This window comes from Penicillium longicatenatum (genome assembly GCF_028827895.1).
Source record: "Penicillium longicatenatum strain IBT 33135 chromosome Unknown contig_7_segment0_segment0, whole genome shotgun sequence".
NCBI lineage: Eukaryota > Fungi > Ascomycota > Eurotiomycetes > Eurotiales > Aspergillaceae > Penicillium > Penicillium longicatenatum.
The window spans coordinates 3,535,312-3,561,698 of record NW_026643124.1 but is presented as its reverse complement, the minus strand read 5'-3'; the positions used below and the strand labels follow the sequence as shown (position 1 = coordinate 3,561,698).

At 48.1% G+C, this 26,387-nt stretch overlaps 14 protein-coding genes across 14 annotated transcripts; 5 read left to right on the top strand and 9 right to left on the bottom strand.

The window, feature by feature from the left end:
- Positions 1-185: 185 nt before the first annotated feature.
- Positions 186-668, bottom strand: N7484_011587 (50S ribosomal protein L36; the record flags this gene model as incomplete). The annotated part of the gene is made up of 3 exons (XM_057121974.1): positions 186-225; positions 291-325; positions 414-668. The coding sequence occupies 3 exons, from the start codon at positions 666-668 to the stop codon at positions 186-188; spliced, it is 330 nt and encodes a 109-aa protein (XP_056967728.1).
- Positions 669-1,153: 485 nt separating this feature from the next.
- N7484_011586 (threonine dehydratase, biosynthetic) lies at positions 1,154-2,914 on the bottom strand (the record flags this gene model as incomplete). Its single annotated transcript, XM_057121973.1, has 2 exons — positions 1,154-2,671; positions 2,729-2,914. The coding sequence occupies 2 exons, from the start codon at positions 2,912-2,914 to the stop codon at positions 1,154-1,156; spliced, it is 1,704 nt and encodes a 567-aa protein (XP_056967727.1).
- Positions 2,915-3,695: 781 nt separating this feature from the next.
- On the top strand, positions 3,696-4,433 carry rcf1 (respiratory supercomplex assembly factor RCF1; the record flags this gene model as incomplete). The annotated part of the gene is made up of 3 exons (XM_057121972.1): positions 3,696-3,745; positions 3,858-3,928; positions 4,015-4,433. The coding sequence occupies 3 exons, from the start codon at positions 3,696-3,698 to the stop codon at positions 4,431-4,433; spliced, it is 540 nt and encodes a 179-aa protein (XP_056967726.1).
- A 1,067-nt stretch (positions 4,434-5,500) lies between these two features.
- Positions 5,501-6,104, top strand: N7484_011584 (MARVEL domain-containing protein; the record flags this gene model as incomplete). Its single annotated transcript, XM_057121971.1, has 3 exons — positions 5,501-5,576; positions 5,632-5,917; positions 5,975-6,104. 3 exons carry the CDS (start codon positions 5,501-5,503, stop codon positions 6,102-6,104), a joined length of 492 nt encoding a protein of 163 aa, XP_056967725.1.
- A 727-nt stretch (positions 6,105-6,831) lies between these two features.
- N7484_011583 (uncharacterized protein) lies at positions 6,832-7,868 on the top strand (the record flags this gene model as incomplete). The annotated part of the gene is made up of 5 exons (XM_057121970.1): positions 6,832-6,867; positions 6,917-7,234; positions 7,288-7,449; positions 7,506-7,698; positions 7,750-7,868. The coding sequence occupies 5 exons, from the start codon at positions 6,832-6,834 to the stop codon at positions 7,866-7,868; spliced, it is 828 nt and encodes a 275-aa protein (XP_056967724.1).
- Positions 7,869-8,647: 779 nt separating this feature from the next.
- N7484_011582 (uncharacterized protein) lies at positions 8,648-10,244 on the bottom strand (the record flags this gene model as incomplete). Its single annotated transcript, XM_057121969.1, has 9 exons — positions 8,648-8,753; positions 8,781-8,964; positions 9,021-9,099; positions 9,158-9,514; positions 9,567-9,666; positions 9,730-9,773; positions 9,830-9,959; positions 10,027-10,074; positions 10,147-10,244. The coding sequence occupies 9 exons, from the start codon at positions 10,242-10,244 to the stop codon at positions 8,648-8,650; spliced, it is 1,146 nt and encodes a 381-aa protein (XP_056967723.1).
- Positions 10,245-11,299: 1,055 nt separating this feature from the next.
- N7484_011581 (bZIP transcription factor) lies at positions 11,300-11,863 on the bottom strand (the record flags this gene model as incomplete). The annotated part of the gene is made up of 1 exon (XM_057121968.1): positions 11,300-11,863. One exon carries the CDS (start codon positions 11,861-11,863, stop codon positions 11,300-11,302), a length of 564 nt encoding a protein of 187 aa, XP_056967722.1.
- Positions 11,864-12,537: 674 nt separating this feature from the next.
- N7484_011580 (LYR motif-containing protein 2) lies at positions 12,538-13,108 on the bottom strand (the record flags this gene model as incomplete). The annotated part of the gene is made up of 4 exons (XM_057121967.1): positions 12,538-12,597; positions 12,754-12,836; positions 12,901-12,958; positions 13,025-13,108. The coding sequence occupies 4 exons, from the start codon at positions 13,106-13,108 to the stop codon at positions 12,538-12,540; spliced, it is 285 nt and encodes a 94-aa protein (XP_056967721.1).
- Positions 13,109-13,574: 466 nt separating this feature from the next.
- Positions 13,575-15,524, bottom strand: N7484_011579 (uncharacterized protein; the record flags this gene model as incomplete). Its single annotated transcript, XM_057121966.1, has 1 exon — positions 13,575-15,524. The coding sequence occupies one exon, from the start codon at positions 15,522-15,524 to the stop codon at positions 13,575-13,577; it is 1,950 nt and encodes a 649-aa protein (XP_056967720.1).
- A 480-nt stretch (positions 15,525-16,004) lies between these two features.
- nop7 (mRNA-binding ribosome synthesis protein NOP7) lies at positions 16,005-18,134 on the bottom strand (the record flags this gene model as incomplete). Its single annotated transcript, XM_057121965.1, has 3 exons — positions 16,005-17,896; positions 17,959-18,057; positions 18,113-18,134. The coding sequence occupies 3 exons, from the start codon at positions 18,132-18,134 to the stop codon at positions 16,005-16,007; spliced, it is 2,013 nt and encodes a 670-aa protein (XP_056967719.1).
- Positions 18,135-18,343: 209 nt separating this feature from the next.
- N7484_011577 (GPI-anchored transamidase subunit GAB1) lies at positions 18,344-19,850 on the top strand (the record flags this gene model as incomplete). The annotated part of the gene is made up of 5 exons (XM_057121964.1): positions 18,344-18,485; positions 18,552-18,616; positions 18,673-18,875; positions 18,931-19,550; positions 19,612-19,850. The coding sequence occupies 5 exons, from the start codon at positions 18,344-18,346 to the stop codon at positions 19,848-19,850; spliced, it is 1,269 nt and encodes a 422-aa protein (XP_056967718.1).
- Positions 19,851-19,952: 102 nt separating this feature from the next.
- On the bottom strand, positions 19,953-20,970 carry N7484_011576 (N-terminal L-serine N(alpha)-acetyltransferase NAT4; the record flags this gene model as incomplete). Its single annotated transcript, XM_057121963.1, has 2 exons — positions 19,953-20,770; positions 20,889-20,970. The coding sequence occupies 2 exons, from the start codon at positions 20,968-20,970 to the stop codon at positions 19,953-19,955; spliced, it is 900 nt and encodes a 299-aa protein (XP_056967717.1).
- Positions 20,971-21,411: 441 nt separating this feature from the next.
- N7484_011575 (uncharacterized protein) lies at positions 21,412-22,732 on the bottom strand (the record flags this gene model as incomplete). The annotated part of the gene is made up of 7 exons (XM_057121962.1): positions 21,412-21,569; positions 21,620-21,765; positions 21,823-21,878; positions 21,939-22,220; positions 22,283-22,387; positions 22,461-22,607; positions 22,664-22,732. The coding sequence occupies 7 exons, from the start codon at positions 22,730-22,732 to the stop codon at positions 21,412-21,414; spliced, it is 963 nt and encodes a 320-aa protein (XP_056967716.1).
- A 2,283-nt stretch (positions 22,733-25,015) lies between these two features.
- On the top strand, positions 25,016-26,002 carry N7484_011574 (uncharacterized protein; the record flags this gene model as incomplete). The annotated part of the gene is made up of 2 exons (XM_057121961.1): positions 25,016-25,320; positions 25,378-26,002. 2 exons carry the CDS (start codon positions 25,016-25,018, stop codon positions 26,000-26,002), a joined length of 930 nt encoding a protein of 309 aa, XP_056967715.1.
- Positions 26,003-26,387: the final 385 nt, after the last annotated feature.

Here is a 26,387-nt window from a genome sequence, read left to right as displayed (position 1 = left end):
ATTCAGTGTAAAGACCGCATTTCTGGTCCCGAGACTATTGTACAAGAAAAGACCCAAGCGCCGCAATAATGTCCCAAAATACATCTGGACTAACACATATGCAAAGTTATAGGCAGAGGCGGAAATTGAAGGTATCAAAGTCGTGCGTGCCGAAGAAAGAACGAGGGGAAAGGCTTCCATCCACTCTATTTGCCCTGTCGCTGCTTGTGCTTGGCATTTTTCGAGCTGAAGTTAATGTGTCAGTGGGAGAAACAATTAAGCAATCTCAATTGAGAATGTATAGGTCTTACCAGATGATGAAGACGCGGTTCTTCCGGCGCACGGGCTAGAAATTCAGGTCAGTGACTAGACATATATTTCTGCAGGAATCCTCTCGATCATCCAGCAAGACTCAATGTGTAATTCATTCATACCTTGCAGCCATCACACAGGCGCTTCACCGAAGAGCGAGTCTTCATTCCCCGAATCTGAAGTTGCCGGGAGGTGCCAACGGCAGCAGTGACAGCATTGCTAGTCTGTGATTGGGCGCGCAGCCTCATAAGACCATTCTGGACCATGTGCGAAAGAGGACGGACAGATGCAACTCCGGAGAATGATCGACGGGAGACGGAGGGAAGGAGTTGGCGGAGAGCACCGGGGGCGCGGAGAACGGTTCGGAGGGAGAACATGGTGATGATTTGATCTTCCCTCGGGACTTGGAAGATTTATCAAAGACTCGGGGCCTCTTTCGTCGTTCTGAGCAATGGACAGCCAAATGTAAGTGGGTGTCGTTGGCTTTGCTCCCGGGGTTCTCGCTCTTGATAGTGCTTGGAAGATTGTTGCCGGAGGTTGTGTTTTGCCGGGCCGATCCCGCTCCGATGTTGATTGGTGGGTTTGCAACAATACTTATCGACAATGCTAATTTACAACATCTGGGTCAACTTTGGAATACATCAAGTATTAAAAGATAATTGTGAATTGATACCGAAAAAAGCTATCATACAATCCAAGTCAATTCTCCATAGTCTATATGCTCGAAACCCAACGCCAAATGAAGTACTGAGAAGGGTTGCACTTTTAAGCCGCTGAAAAAAGAAAGAAAACACTGTTCATCATATCCCGGTATGTCTCCATCCCATATATACCAAAAGCATCATAGCGTCATGTGAGTCCATTAAGAGCGAAGGAAAGTCTTATAGGTAGGGGAATCGGTGTGCTCGCTGAAGGGGTAGCCCAGGTCGCGAAGGAACGACTCGAGCTCATCCTTCTCTGTAGGAGGGCACTGGATACCGCACAGAACCTTGCCAACGTCACCGCCGTAGTTACGGTAATGGAAGAGGGAGATGTTTTGGTTGGGACGAAGAGTGGTCAAGAACTTGGCCAGAGCACCTGGTCGCTCAGGGAACTCGAACATGAAGAGACGCTCATCCGCCACGTTGGAGCGACCTCCGACAAGGAAGCGAACATGGCGCTTCACAAGCTCGTCATCGCTCAGGTCCTGAACAGACATTCCTGAATTCTCCAGTTCCTCCATAATCTTCGCCAAGTCTTCCCGGCCAGTCACGGCAGATAGTTGGATGCCCATAAGGACATCAGCGACGTGCTCCTGCGCAAATCGGTAACTGAAGGCGGTGACAGCGTGAGGCAAGATCACCTCGATGAGCTTAGCAAAGGCACCGGGTGTCTCGGGAATCTTGACACTAAGCAGAGCCTCCTTCTTCTCACCGAGAGCAGCCCGCTCGGCCACAAAGCGGAGACGATCAAAATCCATGTTGGCGCCGGAGGTGATAGCAATCAGCTCACGGTTGGTGTCGGGGCTAGGGTTGTTGGAGACATATTTTTTGAGACCGGCGAGGGAAAGAGCACCGGCGGGTTCGACAACGGTTCGGGTGTCCTCGAACGCATCTTTAATGGCAGCACAGATCTCATCGGTGGAGACCTGAACAATCTCATCGATCACATCGCGGCTAACACGGTAGGTTTCCTCACCAACGGATTTCACCGCGGCACCGTCGGCGAAGAGGCCGACCTCCTTCAGGAAAACCCGCATGCCCTCATCCAGCGACTGAGCCATGGCGTTGGCATCATAGGCCTCCACACCAATAACCTTGACGTGAGGCGCAATGCGCTTCAAGTAAACGCCAATGCCAGCAATCAGACCACCACCACCAACACCACAGAAGACTGCCTCCAGCTTATCCAAGTTTGCCTGGCGCAGCAGCTCCATTCCAATGGTACCCTGACCAGCAATTACGTACGGGTCATCGAATGGCGGGATATTGGTCAAGCCGTGCTGCTTCTCCAATCGGTGGGCCTCGTCCTTGGCCGCATCGAAATCATTTCCGTGAAGAACCACGCTTCCACCAAGACGAGCAACATTGCGATGCTTGATAGCCGGAGTCCCTGAGGGCATGACGATAGTCGCGGGAATCTTGAGCTTGCGGGCAGAGTAAGCCACACCCTGCGCGTGGTTTCCAGCCGAGCAAGCAATCACACCCTTCCACCGCTGCTCGGCGTTAAGGTGAGCCATTTTGTTGTAAGCACCACGAAGCTTGAAGCTGAATACTGGTAGCAAATCCTCACGCTTGAGGAGAACTCGGCTCTCAAGTCGGTTACTCAAATTGACGGCATGGTGGAGGGGGGTTTCATCGATGACATCGTAAACGCGGGATGTTAAGATCAGGCGCAGATACTATATACCATATGTCAGAAATGAGGGGAAACAGCAGGTAATTGTGGTATTTCTCACATCAGGGTAGCCATTGGGAAGTAGGCAAGACTCGGGAATTCCCCAGTCTGGGGGCACTCCAGGGAATCGAGGGTTGCGCTCTGAGGGAGGCGTGGGAGCGGCGGTGTACTCAGTCAAAGCGAAACCATTCATTTTGGGAGGGGTGACTGGTGTCTTAACGCCATTGGCGACAGGTTGGTCAGACATGATGATCCTGAGAGAGATTGACCAATCTGAGACTACTCGACAGGAAAATTCAATGACTCAGAGGAAAGAGATAGTAGTTCAGGGAAATTCTTTGACCTCTGACTCTTTTTTCCCGCGGGGGAGCGGGATCGGACCTTATGTCATCAACGTCGGTCCACAGCACTTATCGTGTTATGACCTTAAAATCAATAATGAAACTAGGTATATGTGTAAATATATAGGTATGAATACCTGAATGGCTTCTCAATAAATTGGTTTTATTTGTAATTTCGCCGGTTGGGTTTAGAGATTGTGGTGAGGAATGTACATTTTCAATATGTTCAAAGGTGGCGGTCTGCGGAGATACGATGGCGACATCTGTATTGATTTTATTATCGATAGATCATTTTCTGATTATATTTTCCAGACTTCCCGAATTAACTCAATCCTAATGCTAATTAGTTATAGGATCCCAAAATTGATCTTCAAACATCGTACCAGTTGTCAGATAGTCGTTTGGAGTCCGGTATACAAATTGCCTGATAGGCTCATACAACGCGGCGGAAGAAAAAACTGCTTGGCAAAAACCTCGCGACGTCATGTTGCACTGAACACCTCTCGCGTGCCCCAGATAACCACGATCACCTAGCTTCAATCGAGTCCAAAACTAAGTTTGAAGTTAGCCGGCTACTCGACCACTATTTGCAGCACTCAAACTCCCTACATTCCGCCCGATCCAAGCTCCCGCGATCCCAACCGCAGAGCATCCAGCTCTACTTGACTTGTACAATAATCCGCCATAATGAGTCGTGAACCCCTTCCGTCCTCGATGGATACTGCGGAGAGCAGTCTGTACGTGACAATTCCATTTTAAACCAAGCTCAGCGACAAAGCGGGAGTTGCTATTTTGGAAGAACATATGGGGGCGGGGAGAACGGTCGACTAACATCCATATCCTTCCTAGCCAATTCCGCGAGGAAAGTGGCATGCAGAAATTTACCAGACGTCTTAAGGAAGAACCTTTGATTCCACTAGGTATGTCTACAAATACTGCCACCCTACCTTCAAGACCTTCGACCACTCCAGGCACAAAGTACTAAACGATCCCTCCATTGCCACAGGATGCGCTGCCACATGTTACGCCCTCTACCGCGCCTACCGATCCATGAAAGCCGGTGATTCCGCCGAGATGAATCGCATGTTCCGCGCCCGTATCTTCGCTCAGGCATTCACACTAGTCTCCCTAGTGGCAGGCGGTATGTACTTCAAGACCGAGCGCCAGCAGCGCCGCGAATTTGAGAAGGCTGTGGAGGAACGTAAATCACAAGAGAAGCGCGATGCTTGGTTGCGGGAGTTGGAGATCCGTGACAAAGAGGACCGCGAGTGGCGTGAGCGTCATGCTGCTATCGAGGCTGCGGCGAAGGAGGCTGGACAGAAGCCGCAGCAGCCCGATGCCGCTCGCGCGTCGATCGAGCCGGCAGATGAGAAGAAGGTTGGTGTCTTGGATGCTGTGAGGGTTCTGCTGGCACAGCGGAACTAGAATGATCCTTGCACGTGTAAAATACTATGACAAGTTGTAGTGATCGATTTGTATTATTTGTGTATATAGCTGCTCCAATCTCCAAGCATTTGATGTTTCTAAGTTTACACGAAAGTCACATTGCATCAGAAGAGTGACTTATTGAAATCATGTTTACTTCGTTTTTGATGTTTTCAGGCTGTTTGTCATGGTCAATCTCTGCGGGACGATGCCTGGCGCGGGCGTGGACGGGATATTGTCCTCCACTGTAGCTTCTCGTCCCTCTGATACGCGGACTGATCTACCGTGCTACAATATCACGGGCTGACACCAGTTGAGATGCACTAGCGTCTCTCCCAGGTCGGCCAAACTGAAGTGTGATCGACCCGATTGCAGTAATTTCGTGGTCGATTCTACCTCGGACTCATGTGCGCATGTGAGATCGACACTTTAGCGTCATAGACTCACCCCAACATACTTTAGCAGTTCTTGTTTACCATGAAAACTTAGCCCTAAAATTGAGTTTTTAAACTAGCGCGGAGGGGGAGATATTTCGATTTCCCCAGGCGACTGGAAGCTTCATGAACAGGACGCTTAGGGACAATATAGAAATAGTGTATACTGCGTTCTTGATGGATCCCCGGAAAGCACCCGTGGCGGCGCTAAAACTTTGATAGTCCGGGCCACAAAGCCCTGGAGAGAACCCCTGGCGGGATTCCGTGCTCCACTATTTTCGGGTTCGTTCCTTTGTCGAGAACATGCAGGGTCTCTCGGGCTGGTACCTTGCCTAGGCATTGATATCACATTATGACGTCTGGCCACGCTAGTAAACGGCCTCGGTTTGTTGAATTTTGTGTTAGCGCAAAAGTAAATTCACCAAAATACTATTACCTATATAAGCTTTGGATCTCCCCGCTGGGCCTGAAGTGGATCTTGCTCTTTCCCCCTTCACATGAATAATTTTACTGCAACGCGTGAGATAAATTCGACTCTATTCAACTGTACAATCCATCAACGCGAATCAACACCGGGAAATTAAACAGATTCCCCTATATACCAGCAACAAAGTACACATATATCCATTCAAAATGTTGTCCTGGGTATACCCTATCCGGATCATCCAGGCTATCTTTGCCTTGGCGACCATCGGTCTGACTGCATATGGTACGTCGCGCATTTAACACAGTATATGCTTATGAAATTAACTAACGACCTCCAGTTATCGGATCCCTATATTCCGAGTGGTCCTTCTCCAATGTGATTTACTACATGCTCTTCAATGGCTGCTGGACAGCCGTCGTCGCCGTCCCCTACCTAGGCCTCGCTCCACTCTGGCTCCCACGTATCTCACATGAATTTGTAATCCCCGCCGTCGAGCTGATTACCATGGGACTCTGGCTCAGTGGGTGGATTGCCATGGCTGCGATGATCCCCCACCCGAGCGAGTGCACCTACTCCAGCTGCCATGCTCTTGAGGCACAGATTGTTGTTGCCGCAGTTGAATGGTAAGTAAATCAGTGAGAAAGAATCTTTGAAGACGGCATCTCTGACTTTAATGATAGGGCTCTTTTCTTGTTTACCAATGTCTATGCTATTATGGATGTCAAGAACTCGCGGAGCAACCACCGGGCTCGCGAGCAGCAGGAGCAGCAGCCCGAGACCTCCCAGGTGGATGCTGCTGAGAGTGCTTAAAGTATATGATTATCATCATTCAACTTTGACTCTCCTGCTCTAAATGCTTGAATGCCCTATGAAAAAGCGGCATTGGATGAACATGACTAAACGAAATGACGGGTTTTTAATGGATCATGTAGGGAACTGATATGCTGTTCCTGCGAGACTTCACTTGTTATTATCATACCATGTAATGTTTACTATAATTTAATCTATATATCGAGGCAAGATTCCCATTGTATACTTGACGGATCTTCCACAGACTGCATTGTGAGGCTTATGAGCTAAGCCCATGCTTCCATGTTGAAAGAGATTGTAAAAACTATTGAACAACAACATTCCTTGTAAATGCCAAAGGCCATATTCAAATGCACTTGGGTAGGTGTGTGATATCTAAATCAATTCCGGGATTTCCCATAGCTTCAGGGTCGTTTGGGTCCGATCTTTGTTGTGGGCATCACATTGAGACTCTGTTTACTGTACAAAACAGCTGGTGCGCGGATGTCTACTGGGCTGCGTGACTCTTTAGTGATAAACAACCAGATTTGAGTCTGACACTAATGGCTAATTGGAAATACAAAAGTTCTCAACCTGATACGCGGGGCAGGGACTGTAGCGGCTTGGCATGAGTTGACTAGTTAGAGATAGTTATAAGGTAATCAGCGTGCTGCATATGGTAAAATCCTTTTGCCTCCCTCTCGAAATTACCCACCTAGCAGGGAAGTCTCTGGCTGATTGACTGATCATGGAACCTCCTTTAGTAGCCATAGTTACTGGTGCCGTAAGTCTCCTACTCTTGTCGCTTGTCGGTGTCCTCATTTTGACCTTAGAACCGAGGCATCGGGCGTGCCATTTGTGCTGCGCTAGCTCAGCAACTCTCTGGCCCCTTAGTTCTGTATACAGCCTCTCGCTCCGGGGGCCCTGTCGATTTGACTGGCCTATCTATTCCTCCAACTGTACAAATCCGCCCTGCTCAGTTGTCCCTCACCGACAAGGCCAGCATGACCGCCCTTAGCAAGATTGTCAGCAAGGAGAACAAGAGTTGCGACATTCTTATCAACAATGCTGGGCTCTACTATTTCCAGGAGAATATCACCTCCGCACAGCGCCAGGAAACCCTTGACGTGAATTATCATGGTACCCTTGATGTACTTTACCAGCTATCGTCTCCTCCTTGTCATCACCCACTAACTGATTTTAGGTCTGCAAAGCTTTCTTACCAATCATGCGTAAGGGCGGTCGCATAGTTAACGTTTCCTCCCAATCCGGCCAGCTCAAATACTTCCATCCCAGTTTACGGGAGCAATTCTTGAGACCCGATCTCACTCTCGCTGAGCTAGATGCCCTGGTAAACGAGTATACCGTACGTGGCTTTTACTCTTTACTCTCTTTGATCTACCACTAACAGCCCAGCTCTAGCGTTTAGCAGACCAGCACACCGAGACCGCGGCGGGCTGGCCCCCCTTAGCTTACTTCACAAGCAAAGCCGCTCTGAACACTGCAACGCGCATTCTGGCCCGCGAAAATCCCGACCTGCTGATCAATTGCTGCTGCCCTGGGTGGGTGGGCACTCCGCTGGGTGCACAGGCTGGTCAGCCGCCCAAATCTGTTGGTAAGTGCGGGGCTTTCTGTCCTACGGCAATATCACTCACTGTTGTAATAGAGGAAGGGGCGAGGATCCCGCTGCGACTGGCGATTGGTGATATCGGACAGGTAAGTGGCCGGTACTGGGCGAACGATTCAGTGGCAAGTATAGGAGATGGAGAAGTTCGGGATTGGTAGCAGTCTAGCTTTCCAAGAAAAAGACGAAGCTATGTGTAGGCAATTTAAGTCTCGAAAGAGTCAAATGCCAATCATCATTTGGGCTTTAGATAAGAGGGAATTATGGACCAAATGACCACTTTCCCGAAAGATTTCTAATCTACCCAAAACCAGCATGATGCGGCATGGATAAGTAGAACACAATGTAACCTATAAACACCGCATAGCCCCGTACTTAGTTCAGATCCAATTAGTCAACTCGGACCAACTTCTTGCCGCCACAATGACAAAATGGTCTGCCCTGGCGGATATCTTTCGGAATTTAGTCAGAATTCCATCTGTAAAGCCGCCGACTGTACACCGCTCCACTTCATGATCGGTCAATGGCCGCCCTGTGGTAGATCTTCGGCAGATCTACTGGCCGGGATTGGGAGGTCTCCGCCTTTACAAATAGAGCGGAGTCTTAGCACACTACATATAGCACAGGATTCGAATCATTCTCATCTCTTTGGCTCATAATTATTGTCCAGACCCACCTAGATGTACATCAATCCCAGCTTTGCCACGACAGTTACGGATAGGGCTGAATATCTTCAACGGCGCTGACATGCTTATCTTCGAGCTTGTAGTGTCCGAAATCATTTTCCGAAATTTAACGTGAAATCTCATTCGATAAGCAATGATTAACTCTAGCAACTTTTTCCTGGTATCACTGCTCTAACAATCTAAGTGGACAAAAAAATTATGTAACTTCATAAGATAGGAAAGCTCAATTGACTGAACTCATAAAATATTGCACTTCATGTCATGTCCATTGCTTCAGATTCTTGTGCAGATGGAGGCGTGGTGCCGTCCTGATGATATCCTAAGACCTCAGCATACCTATTCCCCAAGTCAGCTCTGTTCCTATTGAATAACACTCGTGACACTTACATGATAGTCTTCCAAACATCAGCTGGTAGGTTTGCATCAAGGAAAGACCAGTCAATAACCTCGTCCGCTAACGGTTCATCATCGGGATCATGGTATGGAGCAAGGTACGGTGAAGCGAGAGCATCAGTAGCAGATATTCTCTCATCAGGATCATATTGGAGCATCTTATCCAAAAGCATCGTGGCTGGTAATGTGTCAATTTCATCGACTATAGAGATCAGAATTAACTGGTATACATACCTTTACTGTTTGCTCCTGGGATGAGGGTTGTCCAGGGTTTGCGAGAGTGCTCAGGTAAAGAGCGGACGAAACTCATAGTCTGTAAGACATATTAGTATCGTCGATATGTTACGGAGTCTTCCACGGAATGAACTCACATTCGGACTAGTAACATTGGAAATAACGTGATCGGGGGGAGACCCAAGAAGCCTGGTAATTACACAAAACTGGTCGATATGGTTCTTGCCTAGGAACAAAGGCTCTCCAAGTAGCATTTCGGCAAAGATACAAGCCGCGCTCCAAATGTCGACTTTCTCGTTATATCGCTTCCAGGTGAGCATTATCTCTGGAGCACGGTAGTATCTAGTTGATACGTAGCCTGTCATTGATGCCTCTTGGACACGAGCTAGACCGAAATCGCATATTTTGAGGTCACAATTTTCGTTGACCAGAATGTTGCTTGGTTTCAGATCACGATGAATGACCCCAGCTGAATGAACGTATTTGAGACCGCGCTGTGATATGTTAGTAGTAGTTCGATGGATAGTTGGGGAAGATATCAATCACCATTATTTGATACATGAAGTATTGTGTGAACTGATTATCGACCTTCTTGGATCTCAAAAGAGTGTGTAAGTCTGTTGACATAAGGTCTGTCACCAGGTAGCTAAATTTAAAAGTTGTTGGATTAGTTTTGCGCGACATACGTCATGATGGGGGAATTGCATACATATCTTCTGAAGGTGAAATGAAAATGTCACTCAAGTGGATGATCTGTTGAAACGAATGTTTAGCTTGAGCTTGTGAAGAAAACTAGTTCGGGGACCAACGTTTTCATGTTTAAGTGTTTTTAACAACCTGACCTCTCGGTACATGTGCTTCGCAATATTTTCGGATTTGAACGGCTGGGCAAGCTTCTTGACAGCAATTGTACGCTTTGTAATCTGATCTTTGGCGGAGCTAAAGTGAACCACAGTAAGTTGCAAGACCCTATTAGAAGTCTGACTTTATTTATTGGGTGACATACCAAACAAGTCCCGAGACACCAATTCCAATAGGCTCTAGATGACTATATCTATATGCAATATAATGTAAATATACTATACACTCATATGCAATTTATGGGAAATGATAGGTGCTCACAAACCTTTCGGTTGTCTCAAAAGAGGAGCCTAAAACTGTCTTTGTGGTGAACCGAGCCATATCTCTGCCGGCAGCGGGCTCTTGAGTCACAGACGGCGACATTATAGTGTTGATGTCTTACTGAGGCACAATCATATAAAGGAAAAACGGGGAGTGTCTGAGATGAAAGATTGATTGTAGTTAATATTGAAAGATGTGCACAGAGTTTTACAGGAAAAATGATCCGGTGCGGAAAAGACAAGCTGTTTTATGATTAGATCTCATGATCCACAAGCTACATCGGGAATAAGGTGGCGAGTGGCATGCTTTGACATAAGTGGCTTAAGGAAAGTACTGTGGCACCGCAAAGTCTCCAACAACCAACAGACCGCCCTCGACACACGTGTGTACCGCCTTCAAGGTCCAGAAAAAGGATGGAGAGAACTCGTCATGATTGGTGCATTTCTCGTACCATTTGGAATACAGATCGTAGACCACATATTGGACCTTGGCACGCATCGTACTTCATCACAAGATTTGGGCAGAAAAGTAGCAGAACATTACCTAATCAAGAGCTTGTCGCAAACTGACAGTGGCACTGCTAATTCCTGAGGTGTTCGTAATGCCTAAGCCACAAGTAAGGTTGGTACGGCATCCATTTTGGGAGCTCCACATAGCCCACACCGAAATGTAATGCAATTGGTCGGGCCTTTTGCCCGCTAATGAAGGTGGGCCTATACTACATTCTCTCCACATGTAGCCCAAAGTGGATATTGTATAGCTCCGCCATCCCACACGGACAGGTTCGAGAACCCGTTGGAAAATGCAGCAGTGGCGACTTTTACGCATTCGCTGTACACTCACGCCGATCATCAGGGCCCTGGTCTCCGGCATAGCCTGATTTGATCACACATGCTCACAGAAGTCCTGAATGATCAGGATCACCCTGCAGCCTTATGTATCACGTTGCGATCTGTGAGATCGTCTAAACGAGCCAAAGAAATACGTAGGATAAAGTAGTACATATATTGGATGTGCTTATGTACCTGTGGACAGGAGCGTAAAGTACATACACTTAATTTTATTAATCTGTCGATGACGTCACGACAGTAGCTAGAAGCTCGAAGATCTCAAGCCACATTATTAATTCCAAACACAAAAATTGACAGGCCCAATAGCTAGTCGGCTTCAATGAATGTCTCAAAAATCGTATCGGGGTATTCGTCGTAACTCATTTTCGGGGCCGTCATCGTCGCCGGAATAGCTTCAGGAGGGATAGAGTCCGCGCTGGCCTCTCCGCTCGAATTGTCCGAGTATGTGCTAGCTGAGAATGTGGGTGATGGGCATTGGAAGGGAGCGGCATTATTTTGCGTAGCTTTTTCGCTAATTATGGCAAGCTGGAGGTTGATTTGCGGGTCGTCGCATCGCGCGTGATCGAAAATTGTATTTTTCAGGTGCCAGACCTCTTCTTTGAGGCTGGTCACTACGGACAGCAGGTGTTCGTGCTTCGCAGTCTCGTTGCTTAAGACTTTCTCAATTTCTTGGTGCTGTTGCTTTTTCTTCATGCGACATTTATTTGCGGCGATTCGATTGCGCTCAAGATGCTTGGCGCGCTGAGGACTTAAATTGGCATATTGCGAAGATCGCCGTCTGGACGGAGGGGATTGGGGTGTTTCAATTCGGGGTGCGAATTGATTAGTCTCATTTAATGGTAATTGCGGTTTTGGCACGGATTGCGCCATTGGAAATAGGTCGGGTTGTAGAATGGGGTCGATGTAAGGAAGTTGGGTCAGGTCTGCCAGTGATGAAGACATCACGAATTAGAGCTTGAAGAGCTTCGGGGCTCTGAGACTGTAGTACTATTCACGAGATATTGGTATTCGGAGGTGAGAAGGGAGGGTGCGGAGAAGGGTTGCGACTGGGAGCATATTTGATTTTTAAATGCAAGGACACGACAGATTTCAAGAATTATCCTCGTCATCAACGCGCCAAGTTTCATTCGAGCTGTTATAAACATTTTGGAATCAAGATTCTATGATGTAAAACAAAAGCTTACAAAGATTAAGGTCTCGCCACATTGGTTCTAGCTCGGATATATCTACCACTAGTAAGTTCGCCATGGTAACACTCGCCCACAACCTGGTTAATTCTTGTTTCACTTGCAAATCATATGACAGGCGGCATCTTGGGCCGACCCTTCCTTGCGTAAGCGATGCCAATGATTGATTGGACAGATATGCACGTAGTGATAGGGATTATCAAAAGCACATGGTCTATGATGCAATTCGTTCACGAATTGGTCAATCTCCACTTGGAAGTAGCTGGGTTGCTAACTGGAAGGAATATTGGTCAATTATTCATTGAGTACGAAATGACTTCTAAAGTAGTGGATACTAATACACATGTGCAACGAGCGTCAACCAGCGACTTGCTCGTCAATATACCGCCTCATAGTATCAAACTCCGCTTTCCCTGTCTTCATAAGAAGTTAGTCAAGCCTCACTCAAATGTCGAAAACCATTGAGGATACACGAAGAGCCATACCGAAAGTAGATATCTGATATGTGGCTGTACATGTCAATCAGTAATGACTCAACGGATTACAATACGAGCAGGGAGAGAATCAACCTACCACATCCTTCACATCACGATGTCGCTCGAATTCCTGCCGAGCATAAGAATGCAGCTCACTTCGTGTCGCCGAAGGAGGAATTTCTATATACTCGTGTAAGCTGGTGCCATGGGTGAGTGTTAAGGAGCTCGAGGGCTAGAAGCATACTATTCAAAGCTCGGACAATTTCGCGCCACAATGCCAGAACACGCTGTCTTTGGATGAACTGTGGATCTCATTAGTAGACTCTCGGGGTTTTCACGCAGGGATGCATCTGAGGCCATTTACTTACATGGTCTAGACTGATTGATGGCTTTTTCAGCCTCGAGGGCTGGCTGCGGGCCACGGCAGCTAATGAGATTAGAGAGGACCGCATAGATGCTGGCTCATATCATAGCTGACGATAAGCTTGCTCGATTTGATAGGAGGATTGTTTCAGCCTGAGCTTTGATGTTACGCTGTACGCTTGGTTTGGTTATCGAATGTGGATTAAGGCGGTCGGCCGAAATTTCGTGTATTTAAGTTTCAATATTTTACAGGTCATGTGATCCGTTGTATATTGAACAACGCCCTAATCGATACAATTGTCATGTCATATAAATACGCAGTTTTGACCCATCGTGATCGTCGCATGGACGAATAATTGGTAGGTGGATTACGAAAGTAGTCATGAGAAATCCCTTTGAAGAGAGTCTTCAGGAAATTAAAAGTGAATTTACACATATATCTATCGGTAGCTAGTTGGATATCATAAACACGAATGCACTGCACGCCGCACGCCTAGACAATTTCAATCACCTCGCTCGAGGGTCGACTCTCTAATGGCGAAACTCGGAAACTTCTCAACCTTCAGCATGAGGATGTCGATTTTTCATGTGTTGATTGTAATTCCACGTCCTTGAGAAGCCTTTCTGGCTGCGGCTGCAGGAAGAGAACGGACAGAAAAGGACCCCCTGTCGACGAGAACTATTTTCAAAACCGGGCTGTCTGGCTGGAGTGGGTTTCTGTGCCGTCTTTTGATTTGAAGAACCAGGAAGAGAGACCGATACTGGCGGGGGTGCTGGAATGACAGCTGGAACCACAGCTGAAGCAGCATGGGGTTGTCGTGATGGCGATCGCGTAGCGCCCCTGGAACTATTCCTACTTTGAGTCCTGCGCTTGTGAGGTCGGCCTGATTCAATGTCGTTCTCATCATCGGTTTCGCTTTCAACATAGTCATAATCCCACGTTTGATTGGGCAAGCGCCCCACTTTCTCTATACGGCCTTCGTGGAATGTTCGGAATGCCATGTCTTGTTCAAGTAGATCTGCGCATCGCTTTGCGGCTCGTTTGACTGCCTTTGGTGGCAGGCCCACCATTGAAGCGACGCCCATGACTTCGCTCCAGTCGCGCAGCGGAAATCTCTGCAACATTTTGACCATCAATGCGCTTGAACGATCCATTGACTCTGAGTTTTCATTGGGGTCGTGACTTTTACTCTCGGTACGTGGAGATGATCGTAAGCCCGATACTTCACGTGAAGCTTTTCCGGAGCGTCGATCCTCACGACCTAGCTTCCGACCACGCGAGTGGCTTCGTTTCCGACCTTTGTGTCGGGATCGTGATCGTGATCGTGATCCATCATCATCAGTATCAGTGGCGGAGTCATCGCTATCATAAACATCTCTGCCTCGATTCTTTAGTGAATGGTGCAGCCCCATTAACAGCTGATCTAAGTGCGAAATAGCGGTGCGAGAAAGAGGCCGTAATTTAAGGCCAGAGGCGGCGTCGTCTACCGAAATTATTGGCATGCGCCTCTTTCTCTTACCGGAATCACTTTGATGACCTTCGTTCTCATTTTGGTCGTTTGTTTCATCGTTATCAACCTCCATCATGTCTGGATCCGGGGTATTTTCCTCTGCGGGAACTTTCGCGTTTTCATCGTCGCTCAACTCGTCCCATTCGCGAGCCTCGAACCTTTCCCTGGCGGTCTTCATCATGGTTGCAATGACACACTCTTCCAATTCTGCACTGGGGCGAGTATCAGATGGCATCTGGAACTCGAAAGAGCCATCCAGCTCGCAGGGAGGAGCTTCGCTTGCACGAGGAACCCAAGGGGCAGGCATAGGCCACGCTACCCATCTTTTGCGGAAGGACTTCTCTTCCTCCTCTGAGCGCTGAGGATCGCCGGAGTTGTCCTGTTGTTTGGGTTGTCGGTAAGCGACATAAGTATTGTAAAGGTGGGCAGCAAGGTCTTGCGCACGAGAATCCATTAAAGCATCGTAAACACCTTGTTCCCCTTCAATGGCTCTTCTGTAGCGAGATGGGGACTCTGTCCACCGATTTGGACGCTCTTGTCCCGGTGGCAGATCAATTCCACGATGGAGGACATAGGTTATCTTCTGCGCTCCTTCTTTAGGTGGCTGCGATTGGCTGGCCAAGGGTGAGGAAGACTTTGCAGAGGTGGCTCTTTTTTTAGGCTTTTTAGCTTCCTCGTCACTGCTTTCTTGATAGGAGCTGTCCCCGGAAGAGTCATGATAGGCATTTAAGGGTTCTTCTCCAAGAGTCAAGTCCAAGTCGTCATCTTCTTCATCAGCAACAATCTCGCTCATGGGCTCAGACTGAAGTTCTGACTCCGGTACAACATTTTGGGAGCTTGGGCCACCGAAGATGGATCTTCTAGGCCGGAGCGACCTCGAAGACGGGGGATCGACAGCATTGCTGGGTCCGCCAAATATAGATCCACGTACTTGAGCTGATTGCGGGGGAAGTAACTGTGATGATGGCGGTTGGTCTTCTGGATATGAGGACATCCCTCAGCCCTGTAGTCGAATTATGGGCAAGTTAATGAGGCTGATACTGGGCTCATGTCATATGCGGGTTTTGGGATTGAATGACGCAGTTTGTACCGCGATGGGAATCAAGCATCACGAAAACTCTCGAACTATAGCTAATTCAAAAGATCTGAACATTTGGTATTGATGTTTGTAGATTGGTTGAAGATGGAGATCTCAAAAATTCTCAAGTGGGACTATGTCACGTGACGTGAACTATGCATCATAAATCCAGGTCAGCACGACCAAATTTAATCACGCATGGCGCTTTTGCATCTTATTTACAAAGAACATTAAGATATAAAATACGTTCCCGAATGGGTAATCATTTGAGTGCAACAAAAGATGAAATTCGATGGACATAAAATTTTTTAGGACATGCATATACAGGGGACTTTCCCAGCCGCAAACGCCAACAAATAGTTAAGTACTCTTGGTAGTGTGACAAATCGCTCGACTCTATTTCTCGCCCTTCTCAAGCTTGCGCCGCTTCGAGCGGAGCTTAGCAGCCTCTTCGGATGTCTTCTTGTTAGAGTGCATCATCTTCTCCAAAAGCTTGCGCTTCTTCCGGCTCATCATCATCTTCTGTCTCTCGAGTTCCTCTTCCTCCTTGCGCTTCTTGGCAGCCAGCTTCTTGTTCTGAGAGTTCTTCTTCTTGGATGCCTCATCGGTGGCACCGTTGGAGGAGAAGGGCAGGCCAGCGGCTTCGGCCTCGAGCTCACGCTGGTGCTGGTTGCGAGCGGCCTCATCATCGTCGTCCTCTGACTCGGATGCGGCTTCGTTATCCTCGAGTCCTTCAAAGTCCTCGACTTCGTCAGACTCCTCGTCGCTGCCGCTCTCGTCATCGTCGGTGCCAGCAACGTCCATACCACCATCGACAGACTCATCCTCAGACTCCTCGGCAGTGGGAGCAACCTTCTCATCTGCGGGGGCTTCATCCTCCATCTCCTCGTCACTGTCCTCGGCCATCTCAGCCTCACCTTCCTCTTCCTGAGAAGCTAGGGTAGCCTTGGGATCGTAGGCACCACGGTTGGGCTTGACCCATGGGCTCAAGTGAGGGGGCAGGGTAGCACCGGGTCCATACAGATCAGGGCGGCAGAGCTTGCCCTCGTTGATACAGTCCCAAACCCACTGAGGCTGGACGTAAGTACGGCCAGGAATGCGAGTACCGGGCTTGACCTTCTGGCTTGTGCTCTCGCCAGTAGGAATGGCGGGGAGAGAAGACTCTGGGAGTGGGGGACGATCGACAATCTGGTGAGTGATACGGGGATCGGTCTCATCGTGGGTGAAAGCACCATCGCCCAACACCGCATCCCAACCAATACGCTTGCAGCCGAAAGCGCGCAGGATGAACTCGATGGGGGCCTTGGGGGCCTCACGCGAAATGTAGAACACGAATGGAGCAAAAAGAGCACCAGCCTCATTGCCGCTCATGTCGGGCTGGGGGAGAGTGTCGGCTTCGGGAGCAGCGGTCTCGAATCGGTCGATCGCATCAGTGTTCTCCTCAGTTGTGTCGACAGACTCCTCATCCTTAGTTTGATCCAAACCAGCGGACTTGAGGACCTTGTCTACCTTGGCCTGAACAGCCTTGGAAACCTCCTTGTTGGAGTTACCGTTGGTCTGGGGCTTGCTAGCCTCCAGGGCCTTGGGAACTTCACCCACATTGCGGCCCTCCAGAGTGAAAGCAGCCAGCTCAGCACCATTCTCGTCGCTTCGGGTGTCGAACTTGGGAGGGTATCTCAAGCCAATAGAGGAGTAAAGGCGGAAGTTGACGAAACCAAGCAAGGTGGTGTAGAAGTCGACAAATGTAGCCATGATACGGTAGTCGACATCGCCATTAACACGCTGCACGAATCGGTAGGGCACCAACCACATGATATCCTGGCCCTGAATAGTGGCCTGGTAGTAGATACCCTTGATTGACAGGAAAGATTTACGCAACGAGTTGGTGGTAATCAGGTAGTGCTGGAACTCGTGACAGACGCGTTGGCACAGGGCAATGGTCTTGTGGGGAACATGGGTGGTAGACGGAAGTGTGGCGAACAGGAAGAGCAGAGACAGAGCATCGTCAAGGTCGCGGAGGGCGTCAATGAAGGTCGGGTAACGCTCCTTGATGACATGGTCGAGAGTGAGCTTGGGGGCATGGTTCTTCTCCAAGCGTGCAGCGTCGCTGACTTCACCACGGCCCAGGGAACGAGCGATCTTCTTAGCAAGAGACTTCTGATCACGGAACTTGTTCAGCAGTGGCTCGTGAAGAAGGTACTGGATATCCTTGGTGTAGTAGAAAGTAGTGTTGGGAGTCGAGGTCTTGGAGGCCTTCTTCTTGCTGCGAGGCTCACGGGGGTAAATTCCTTAAATTGAAGTATCAATCAGCATCGCATCGTATGTAGCTATTCTGAAAGAGCCGTCTTACCCTTGAAGATGCAAAGTCGACGGAAATCAGGCAAAGAAATCTGAAGTTTGCGCACGGCCTGGGTACGGGTGATATAGTTTTTGGCCGCGCCAGAGGTACCTGAGAAAAAAACTGTTAGCCGTGGTATTTAAGAAATCTTAGATATTCAGCATACCCTTCTTCTTAATCTTCGCCATGGTGAATTCTGTTGGAGCTCTGAAGTTGAAGAATCCAAACAGTTTCTGCTGATAAGAAGAGGAAAAATTTCCAGATAACTTTTTTTTTCTGTCGGAGGCGGTCAGTTGGCCCGTGCGGGTGCGGGCGTCCGTGGTTCCAAGGCAACGGGAGTAAAGGGACAGATCAGTTGAGTTGATCCCGCCAATTCCACAACTCTCAACTCGCTGTCATGGCGGTAGACAGACGCAAGGTTGCTGTATTTGGTGCAGCCTTTGTGCTGCGGCTACTTCTTGTCTGTCTTTTCCCTTCGTTGCCCGACTTGCTCACAGGCCGAGTAGAAGTCTCGACTCCGGTCAATAGCTTCAAGCGGCGTACGTTATTTACCCCCAATATCCTCATCGACAACCCCCAAAAATGGCACTAATTCGGAACAATAGTTCAAGAAGGGCTCTTTCTCTACATTCGAAATGTGTCACCCTACGATGGAGGCGTTTTCCACCAGGTGAGCAGATCGCAAGTGCTTCGTTGCGACTCCAATTAACACCAATTGTACTCTAGGCGCCGCTCCTCCTCCCCTTATTCGCGTTGCTGCCAGATGTTAAGACCAACCCATTCCCTACCGCCATATTCTATTTTCTGGTCGATCTGGTAAATGCGCATGCCTTGATCACCATCTCGGAATCGGGCCAATCGGTGCAGACCCGACTACATTCTGCTATGCGGAAGCATATTCGGTGGGACGGAGTGTCCATTGCAGCTTGGTAAGTGCTATTGCATAGTAGCATGGGAAAATACGGGCTTCTAATTTAGCCACAGGTTTTTGTTCAACCCCTTTACTATCGCGACCTGCTTGGCACGATCAACGAGCGTCTTCACCACGACCGGAATCCTTTACGCTGTTTCAAATGCTGTCGATGGAAATAGCATCAACGCAGTGCTGGCATTAGGATTTGCATCATACCTTTCTCTTTACCCAGCATTGTTGTTTGTTCCACTGGTGCTGCTCTGCTATGACCAACAAACACAAACATCCAAGACCCCCAACATTGTGGTCTTCTTTGTACGACATGGAGCGATACTACTGGCTAGCATCGCTGGTCTACTAGCGTTGTCATACCTTGTCACTGGGAACTTCTGGGAATTCATGTCCGCCACTTATGGCTTCCATTTGCTGGTCCCCGATTTGACTCCTAATGTGGGTCTGTGGTGGTATTTCTTCATCGAGATGTTCGACTCCTTCCGGGAGTTCTTCTTGGGCGTGTTCTGGCTTCACCTGGCCAGCTACGTGGGAGGCTTCACTGCCCGTTTGCGACGACAGCCCTTGTTTATTATCACTTCTCTCTTGGGTGTCTTTGCAATCTTCAAGCCATACCCTAGCATCTCCGATGCATCCCTCTACTTAGCGCTGCTACCATTGTACCGGCATCTCTTCCCTTGTGAGTATCATATTGACGTTGCAAATCACATTTTGTCACACATCAGGCTAATCATGAACAGTGATGCGATACACATTTTTCGCAGTCTCCGCACTGCTCTACTCCAGTCTTCTTGGCCCCGCATTCTACCACCTGTGGATCTACGCTGGATCTGGTAACGCCAACTTCTTCTATGCTATTACTCTCGTCTGGAGTCTAGGCCTTTCTATCCTGTTGGCTGACAGCATCTTTGCGGCTCTCAGAGACGAATGGGAGCAAGCCAATCCGGAGTCCCAAGGACAGGAGGTGAAACAAATATAATATAATGAAATGCCTGCATTTCCATCGCATCATGATTTCATTCATGCTCAAAAACTCATAGCCAAAAAAGCATTATATAAATCCAACTCCAAACGTTAATATTCACTCCAAGCGCTTTGACAAAATCGCATAATCAAACTCCTTGATCGTCCCATTCCGCAATCTCCTCGGCTGAGGCGAATACTCATCAATGACATACCCACCCTTCTCATAGAACCTGCACGCATTCACATTAGATTTGAAAACCGTCAGCATAGCCTTCTTCACCCCGACCGACCGACCGATCTCCTCCATCCGACTCATCAGCAAAGCCCCAAGCCCTCGCCCCCGAGCCGCTGCCGCCAAATGAATTTCGTAGCAGTAAACAACCTCTTTTCCATCTTCATAGGTAATCATGAAAGACAAGAAGCCAAGAACACCACTTTTATCATTGGCATGCTCATTCGCACTTCCGTTCAGACTGCCATTCACATTCTCTGAGCTTCTTGCCGCAATCTTCGGCTCGTCGGCTTTATCGGTACCGGCACCGACACCGGCTTCCCGCCGTATATCAGCCGAGGACGCGGCGCAGTCGCGTACAATAAGGTACTTCATATCCGGCAGCTTCATCTCCTTTCGCTTCTTAGGCCGAGACCAGCCCGCGCCGGAGGCCGCATAGGCTTCGCTGGACGTGAGTTCGACGAGATCTAGACATGCGTCTAGGTCTGCCGTAGAGATGGTTGCGGCGGAGTATATTTCCAGCGACGTGTCGCGTGCCGCATTGCTTTGCAGCGGTCGTTTTGGCTGGACTGACTCTGTCTCATTGGCTCGTGGGGTTTTGGTTGATTGGTTAGATGATGCATCTTGATGTGGAGACACGTAGAATGAGATGAAGTCTTCGATGCTTAGCGCGTTCGTGCGCTCGACTAATGGAACTTGACCTGGAGGGTTGCGATTAGCTTGTCTGACTTTAACGTTGGGCCTTTCACTATATAGAATGCCGAATAAGAATGTTTGAAGGTTGTTGATCACATTGAGTGCTGCTGGTAGTTGTCTTACTTTTTTGGCTGGGGACGCGTTGTGCGGACGTTTGAGATCGCCGGGCTTTGAGCTTCGTGATTCGGCCTTCTTGCGTTGGCATTGTGGGTTGCTTTCTTATTATACCGGGTGATTTTTCCAATGTACTGCCCACCAGCAGAGTGTGTTGACTGCGTTGCGCATCAATGGTAAAGTAGAAGTTTGAGTGGGTCCGACAACAGAACGTGTCTCGAGATTGCATTTCTGGATACGAGCGCTTAGTGTTCCAATATTAGCCACTCTTCCGTGTCTATTCCTGTATTATATGGATCCAAAAATATCAAGACATGTGAGTAGGGAATTAAGAGATATTCTATACTGATCTCCCCAGCCGGTTTGGTGAGTCCTTTGGCGTTGAAATATAATCGTATGTACTTCAGAATGGTAGAATATATTTTCACTCTCGCATATCTCATATACATCTCCTATTATTTTTCACACCGCCTGAATAGATTCAAGTTCTCAAATTTTCAAGCCAATCAACTTAAAGAGTCTAGTCAAACATTTATCGCTGGCTAGCAGCATGCTCCTCAGCTCGGCGCTCAGCCTCCTCAGCTCCCAGCTCCCCAAAGACGTCCACTCCCCAACGGAAGGGATAGTTGTATCGCGCGTTGCGGTCCAACTTGTTAAGAGCCTCAAACTCTGCGTCGGGAATAATGAAGTCTACAAAAAGTTTAGTCTCATGCCAAACCGTTCATCCGTGGTTATCCTACCTTCGAAGTTGCTCTCAATGCGCGAGGGCGTAACGCTCTTGGGCAGCACGGCAGAGCCCCGCTGGATAGCCCACGAGATCAGCAACTGAGCGGGGTCCCTGTTAAGTTTCTTGGCAATCTCCGCCACAGTCGGGTCGTCGATAACACTGGGGTCTAACGTTAGTATGATTAAATCAAGCGATATAACAGGTTGACAGTCTTACCGCGGAATACCGAAAGTGTTATTTCCAAGAGGACTGTACGCTGTAATGAGAATGTTCTGTGTTGATTGCTTCAGTTATGTTGTCTTATGAGAAGGAGGAAAGAGGAGGTATCTCACCTTGTCCTTCAAGAACTTTGTCAATTCTGGCTGCTGGAGGAAGGGATGCGCCTCAATCTGATTTGTAGCAGGAACAATCTTCGCAGTTTCGAGCAGTTTCTTGGTAGCATCGATAGTAAAGTTGCTAATGCCAATACTGCGGATCTTGCCTGAAGCAACAAGTTTCTCCAAAGCGGCCCAAGTGTCGGCTACCGGAACATCGGCTATGCGGAATCGCTTCGTGACCGGATCGGTCGGTGTGAGAGTTTCGTTGGTGTGCTCGAAAGCGACGGGCCAATGGATCTGCACAAGTAATGTGAGTGGGAGCTCTTCCATTGGTTGGTCTTCCATTGTAGATAGCATACCAGGTATAGGTCCACGTAGTCGGTTTGGAGATCCTTCAGGGTCTGGTTGAGACCCTCCTCGACATGATCGGGGTGGTGGTGAGTATTCCACAGCTTGCTAGTGATCTAGACATTGAAAGAGTAAGTATTGGATACCATAGGAAGCCTGACATATACTCGCAGAAGTTGATCAACTTACAAAGATCTCCTCGCGCGGCACGCCCGACTTCTTCCAGCCATTTCCGACTTCATTCTCATTTTGGTAGCATGCTGCAGCATCAATGTGACGGTATCCGCTGCGCAAGGCGTGTTCAACTGCCTTCTCCACTTCGTGGGGCTTGGAAAGCTGTTACGCATGAGTAAGTGAGTTTCGAACTTGCTGGATAGCTGGGAGCAACGTACCCAAGTACCGAGACCGACAGCGGGGATCTCGTAGCCTGAGTTAAGCTTGTAGGTACGTCCGAGAGACATTGCGATCAATGATATGAAGATAAAGTGTGTAGAAGTTTCTCTTAATGGCAAGAATAATATGAACTCATGAGCAGAGGGAAAGCCGAAGAAATGGCGATCTATTTATTTTCCACTCCTGCCCCTCCCAATTTTACCCCTCCCCCTCCACGCCAATAGAAAGTCGTAATTGAGAGGCTTTGACACGCGGTCTGTTGATCTCGTGCTTTCGAAATTCCGGTACTTGTATACCATAGATTAAGTGGATGCCAGGATGTATTGAGTGATCTTAGCTTCGGATTGCACAATTGCTGGGCCCCTCAGTGGATCCCGAGCTACATAAGCGCCGGCATTTAGGTGATCCATGGTTGGCCGCCTCTTATTTACTTTCCCTCGTGGAACTTGCAAGGTGAAATCTCTTTCAGATAGACGCATAGACTTTGAGAGTCTTTGACCGTTCACACCTGCTACAGGACTTTCCAGACTGCGTAGCCTGTAAGGATTGGGTTCGAGACATGGAAAATGGTACCTGACGCACCAGTTGACGAGCCCGCTTTGGCAGTTAGACCACACATCTTGAAATTCAGATAGGGCAACGGCTGTGACCTTTATGGCTGCACCCCTACTCGGAGTTTATGCCATTCCTCCAGAAAGAAAAAAGATGCGAAAAGAAGGGAAAAAAGGAAGCGGACTGATTAGCGAGTAAGGACTTATACTTATTATATCCTTAGTCAATTTCATCAACTTTTACCTATCAATGACACAACACCTTGCTTTCACGCCGCCATGACTCGTTTTCAGACCTTGAGATGCTCACGTGGGGGTTCAAAAAGAATTTGCTTAACTCTCACCGAATTCCAATTGCTGAAATCAAGTGGTCATCTTTCTGGATCTGAGCGTGGTGGAGCAAATGAGGTGATCAATATTCCCCGGATTGGCAGAGGGCTGTAGCTCGTCGGCTCCGAGAGCTTTACCCGGGTCTTCGTTGCTCATAATCCCCATTGTCCTATTGCAGTAGCTTTGCCCGGTCACTTGCCTTGGAATTTCAGTGTAACTGAGAGGCTATTTAGCATCGCAACATGGTATCGGACCTATATGTCTCGGAAGTGTCGTAACAGGTAGATAGGTATTTGGAGCATGCTAGAAAGCTATTCTCGAGTGTATTCATACATGCTTGGAAGTCACGAGCCAAGTACTGCACGGCAGATGGAAAAAGCTGATGTCAAGTGGCAGAAACGCAGATATTTGTGTATCGGACTCGTGTACAATGTATATTACTTGGAAGTCGGCTCCTAACTCTCCGTTTATTCCGGTATAGGGGGAGATGATCGAGAAAAGAGGCTCATCTCAAATAAGCTTCGTAAATCCCTTGGCACATATCATACAAGTCTTTGATAATAGGGCAAAGACTTCAATTGGTGATGCCATTTTGACGGGGACACTAGCTAAGGTGAGGTTTAATACTAGCCCTGCGATATAATATCCCAGGGCCCAAAAAATGAGAAAGGGGTCACTTGAAGTTTCCCATGTATATCCGGGACAAGCGTCTAGAGCAGAATCGAGTCCAGAAAAGTGGGGTGTGGAATAAGCGATGTGACCTTTCGGTAGCCAGTTATTTCATGAGCAGAGCCACCAAATTCGGGGTTGCGACCCTTTTCTGGGATAGTGCCTCGGGATAAGCCGTAAGTCATCGCACCCATCAGTTGGGTAGACAAGAGGAGTGTCCATAGTTGATCAAAGCCCCGGCAAAATTCTTGTTTCTCGGAGATATTCAATTCTATTGAGAATATCTATAGCTTAGACGTTTACTGATAAATAATTCCGGAAAATTCTGGGCGAGGAGTCGGTTGTTTAGGCGAGCCGCCAGGGCCTATTCTCCGCCCATTCTCTTTAAGGCACTAGGGTCTTGTTGCTTTGTCCCGCTAATCTGTTAGCGCATGGATGAACCATTGCCATAGGTCAAGGACGGATAAGTCCGAAAGGCACCAGACTTATTTCGAATAAAAAGTCAGGCATTCTATGCCCCTGAAAGTTATTAAAGCAAAATACAGCCGCATCGAAGGATGGACCAGACTATTTCAGGTTTGACCTACTTCTCGTGCTCTTCAAATATAAACGGTCTCTTGACCAGTCTCTTGGTCCTGCTCTGCCTACCAAGCTTGCTGGCTGTGGCTCTTGCTGCAGATGATCCAGATTACATTGCCTCTCAAAGCTATCGTCCGAAAAATGTCACAGGGTTAACCTGGATGTATCCATGGGTGGGATCGTCAGTAGTTCTCCCGGAAACTATGACGAATTTCCTTCGAAATGACCCCTAACAATATATGCAGATACTATAACGCAACGGCTGAGATCACAGTTATTCCTCGGGCAGGCGAGAGCGGTTCAACAAACAATTACGATAGCAAAGATCTCTGCTCGCCTTTGCAGAACTACACCATGACGCAGAAATGGAAGGCCATTCTGACAATTGCAGAGCGTGGGACATATAATTCCGGCTCAAACGCAGTCAATCTTTTTCTCAATCTGATTCCACTGGAAAATAGTTGGGCCACGACTATAGACGACCGTATCCCTGGATATCCTTTGTGGTGGATGGTTATGTCTTCTTCGTGAGTAATGACGATGATTAAATCTATTCTAATGAACACCGATGCTTAACTTTGTAGATCTGAGATTGTCGATAGCGATTTACTCGTGTCTATTCAGGCTTCCGATCTTCTGAACATGACAACCACCAAATCAAATGATGCATTCAGATTAACTACCGAAAGCTTTGGCGATGAAGGAAGTTTGGGCCTTGGTAGCTTCCACATGCCCGCATGCAACACGAGTGTCGAATATGGAAATTGGAGTTTAGGGGTCGCGCCATTCTCGAAAGAGAGTGAGAGCAAGTATTGGAATTGGACAGACTACGCTGCTCCCTCGATGAGTGTCTCCTTCGACGACCAAACCGCCAACTTGACTTTAGCTGGGACATTTGAGGCATCCGCGTATGGTATTGGATCTTCCGAAAGTGACGCTGCAACTTGGGGGTCAAATACTATGGGTGACATTCGTGTGGTTTTCCAGGGAGTTCTGGATGGGTACCATTCTGATGTTCTTGACATGAACGGAACAACCCCGACGTGGCTACGGACAGTTGGATTCGGGAACAATTCTCTGAACATTGACAATGATGCTGTTTCTGCAGGGTACCGGTGGGGCCGTGCGTTAGATGTTTGGGGAATAGCAGTGATTTTCGCTACTATGACGATCATGGTCTCAGACTCCATGTATCATTTAGGGATTTGAGTAGACTTCTTGTAAAAATCAATTGTATCTTGATGTATCAATGCACATAAGAAGCCGCCAAGGGCAGCCAACGAGCTGAACGATTGGAATGGATGTATAGTACCAACTTGGATGTATAAGAAGGAAAGCATTTTCATCTCAGAGCAGGAAACTTCCCACATGATCATGCACATTTAAGAGAACACACGTGCAACCAGCAATTTTCGTATCGGTAAACCACTGACAAATCTCATATTAACGTACCGACACGTCGTGTAGCAAGAGTGGGAACCCCCAAATTATAGTTCGAAAGTTAGCAAACATAGTCAATTCATTTGATCCTTGACCATTCCGTCTCAATATCCCAGTATAGACACATCAACACTCAGAAAGGTTTTTTTTTTCT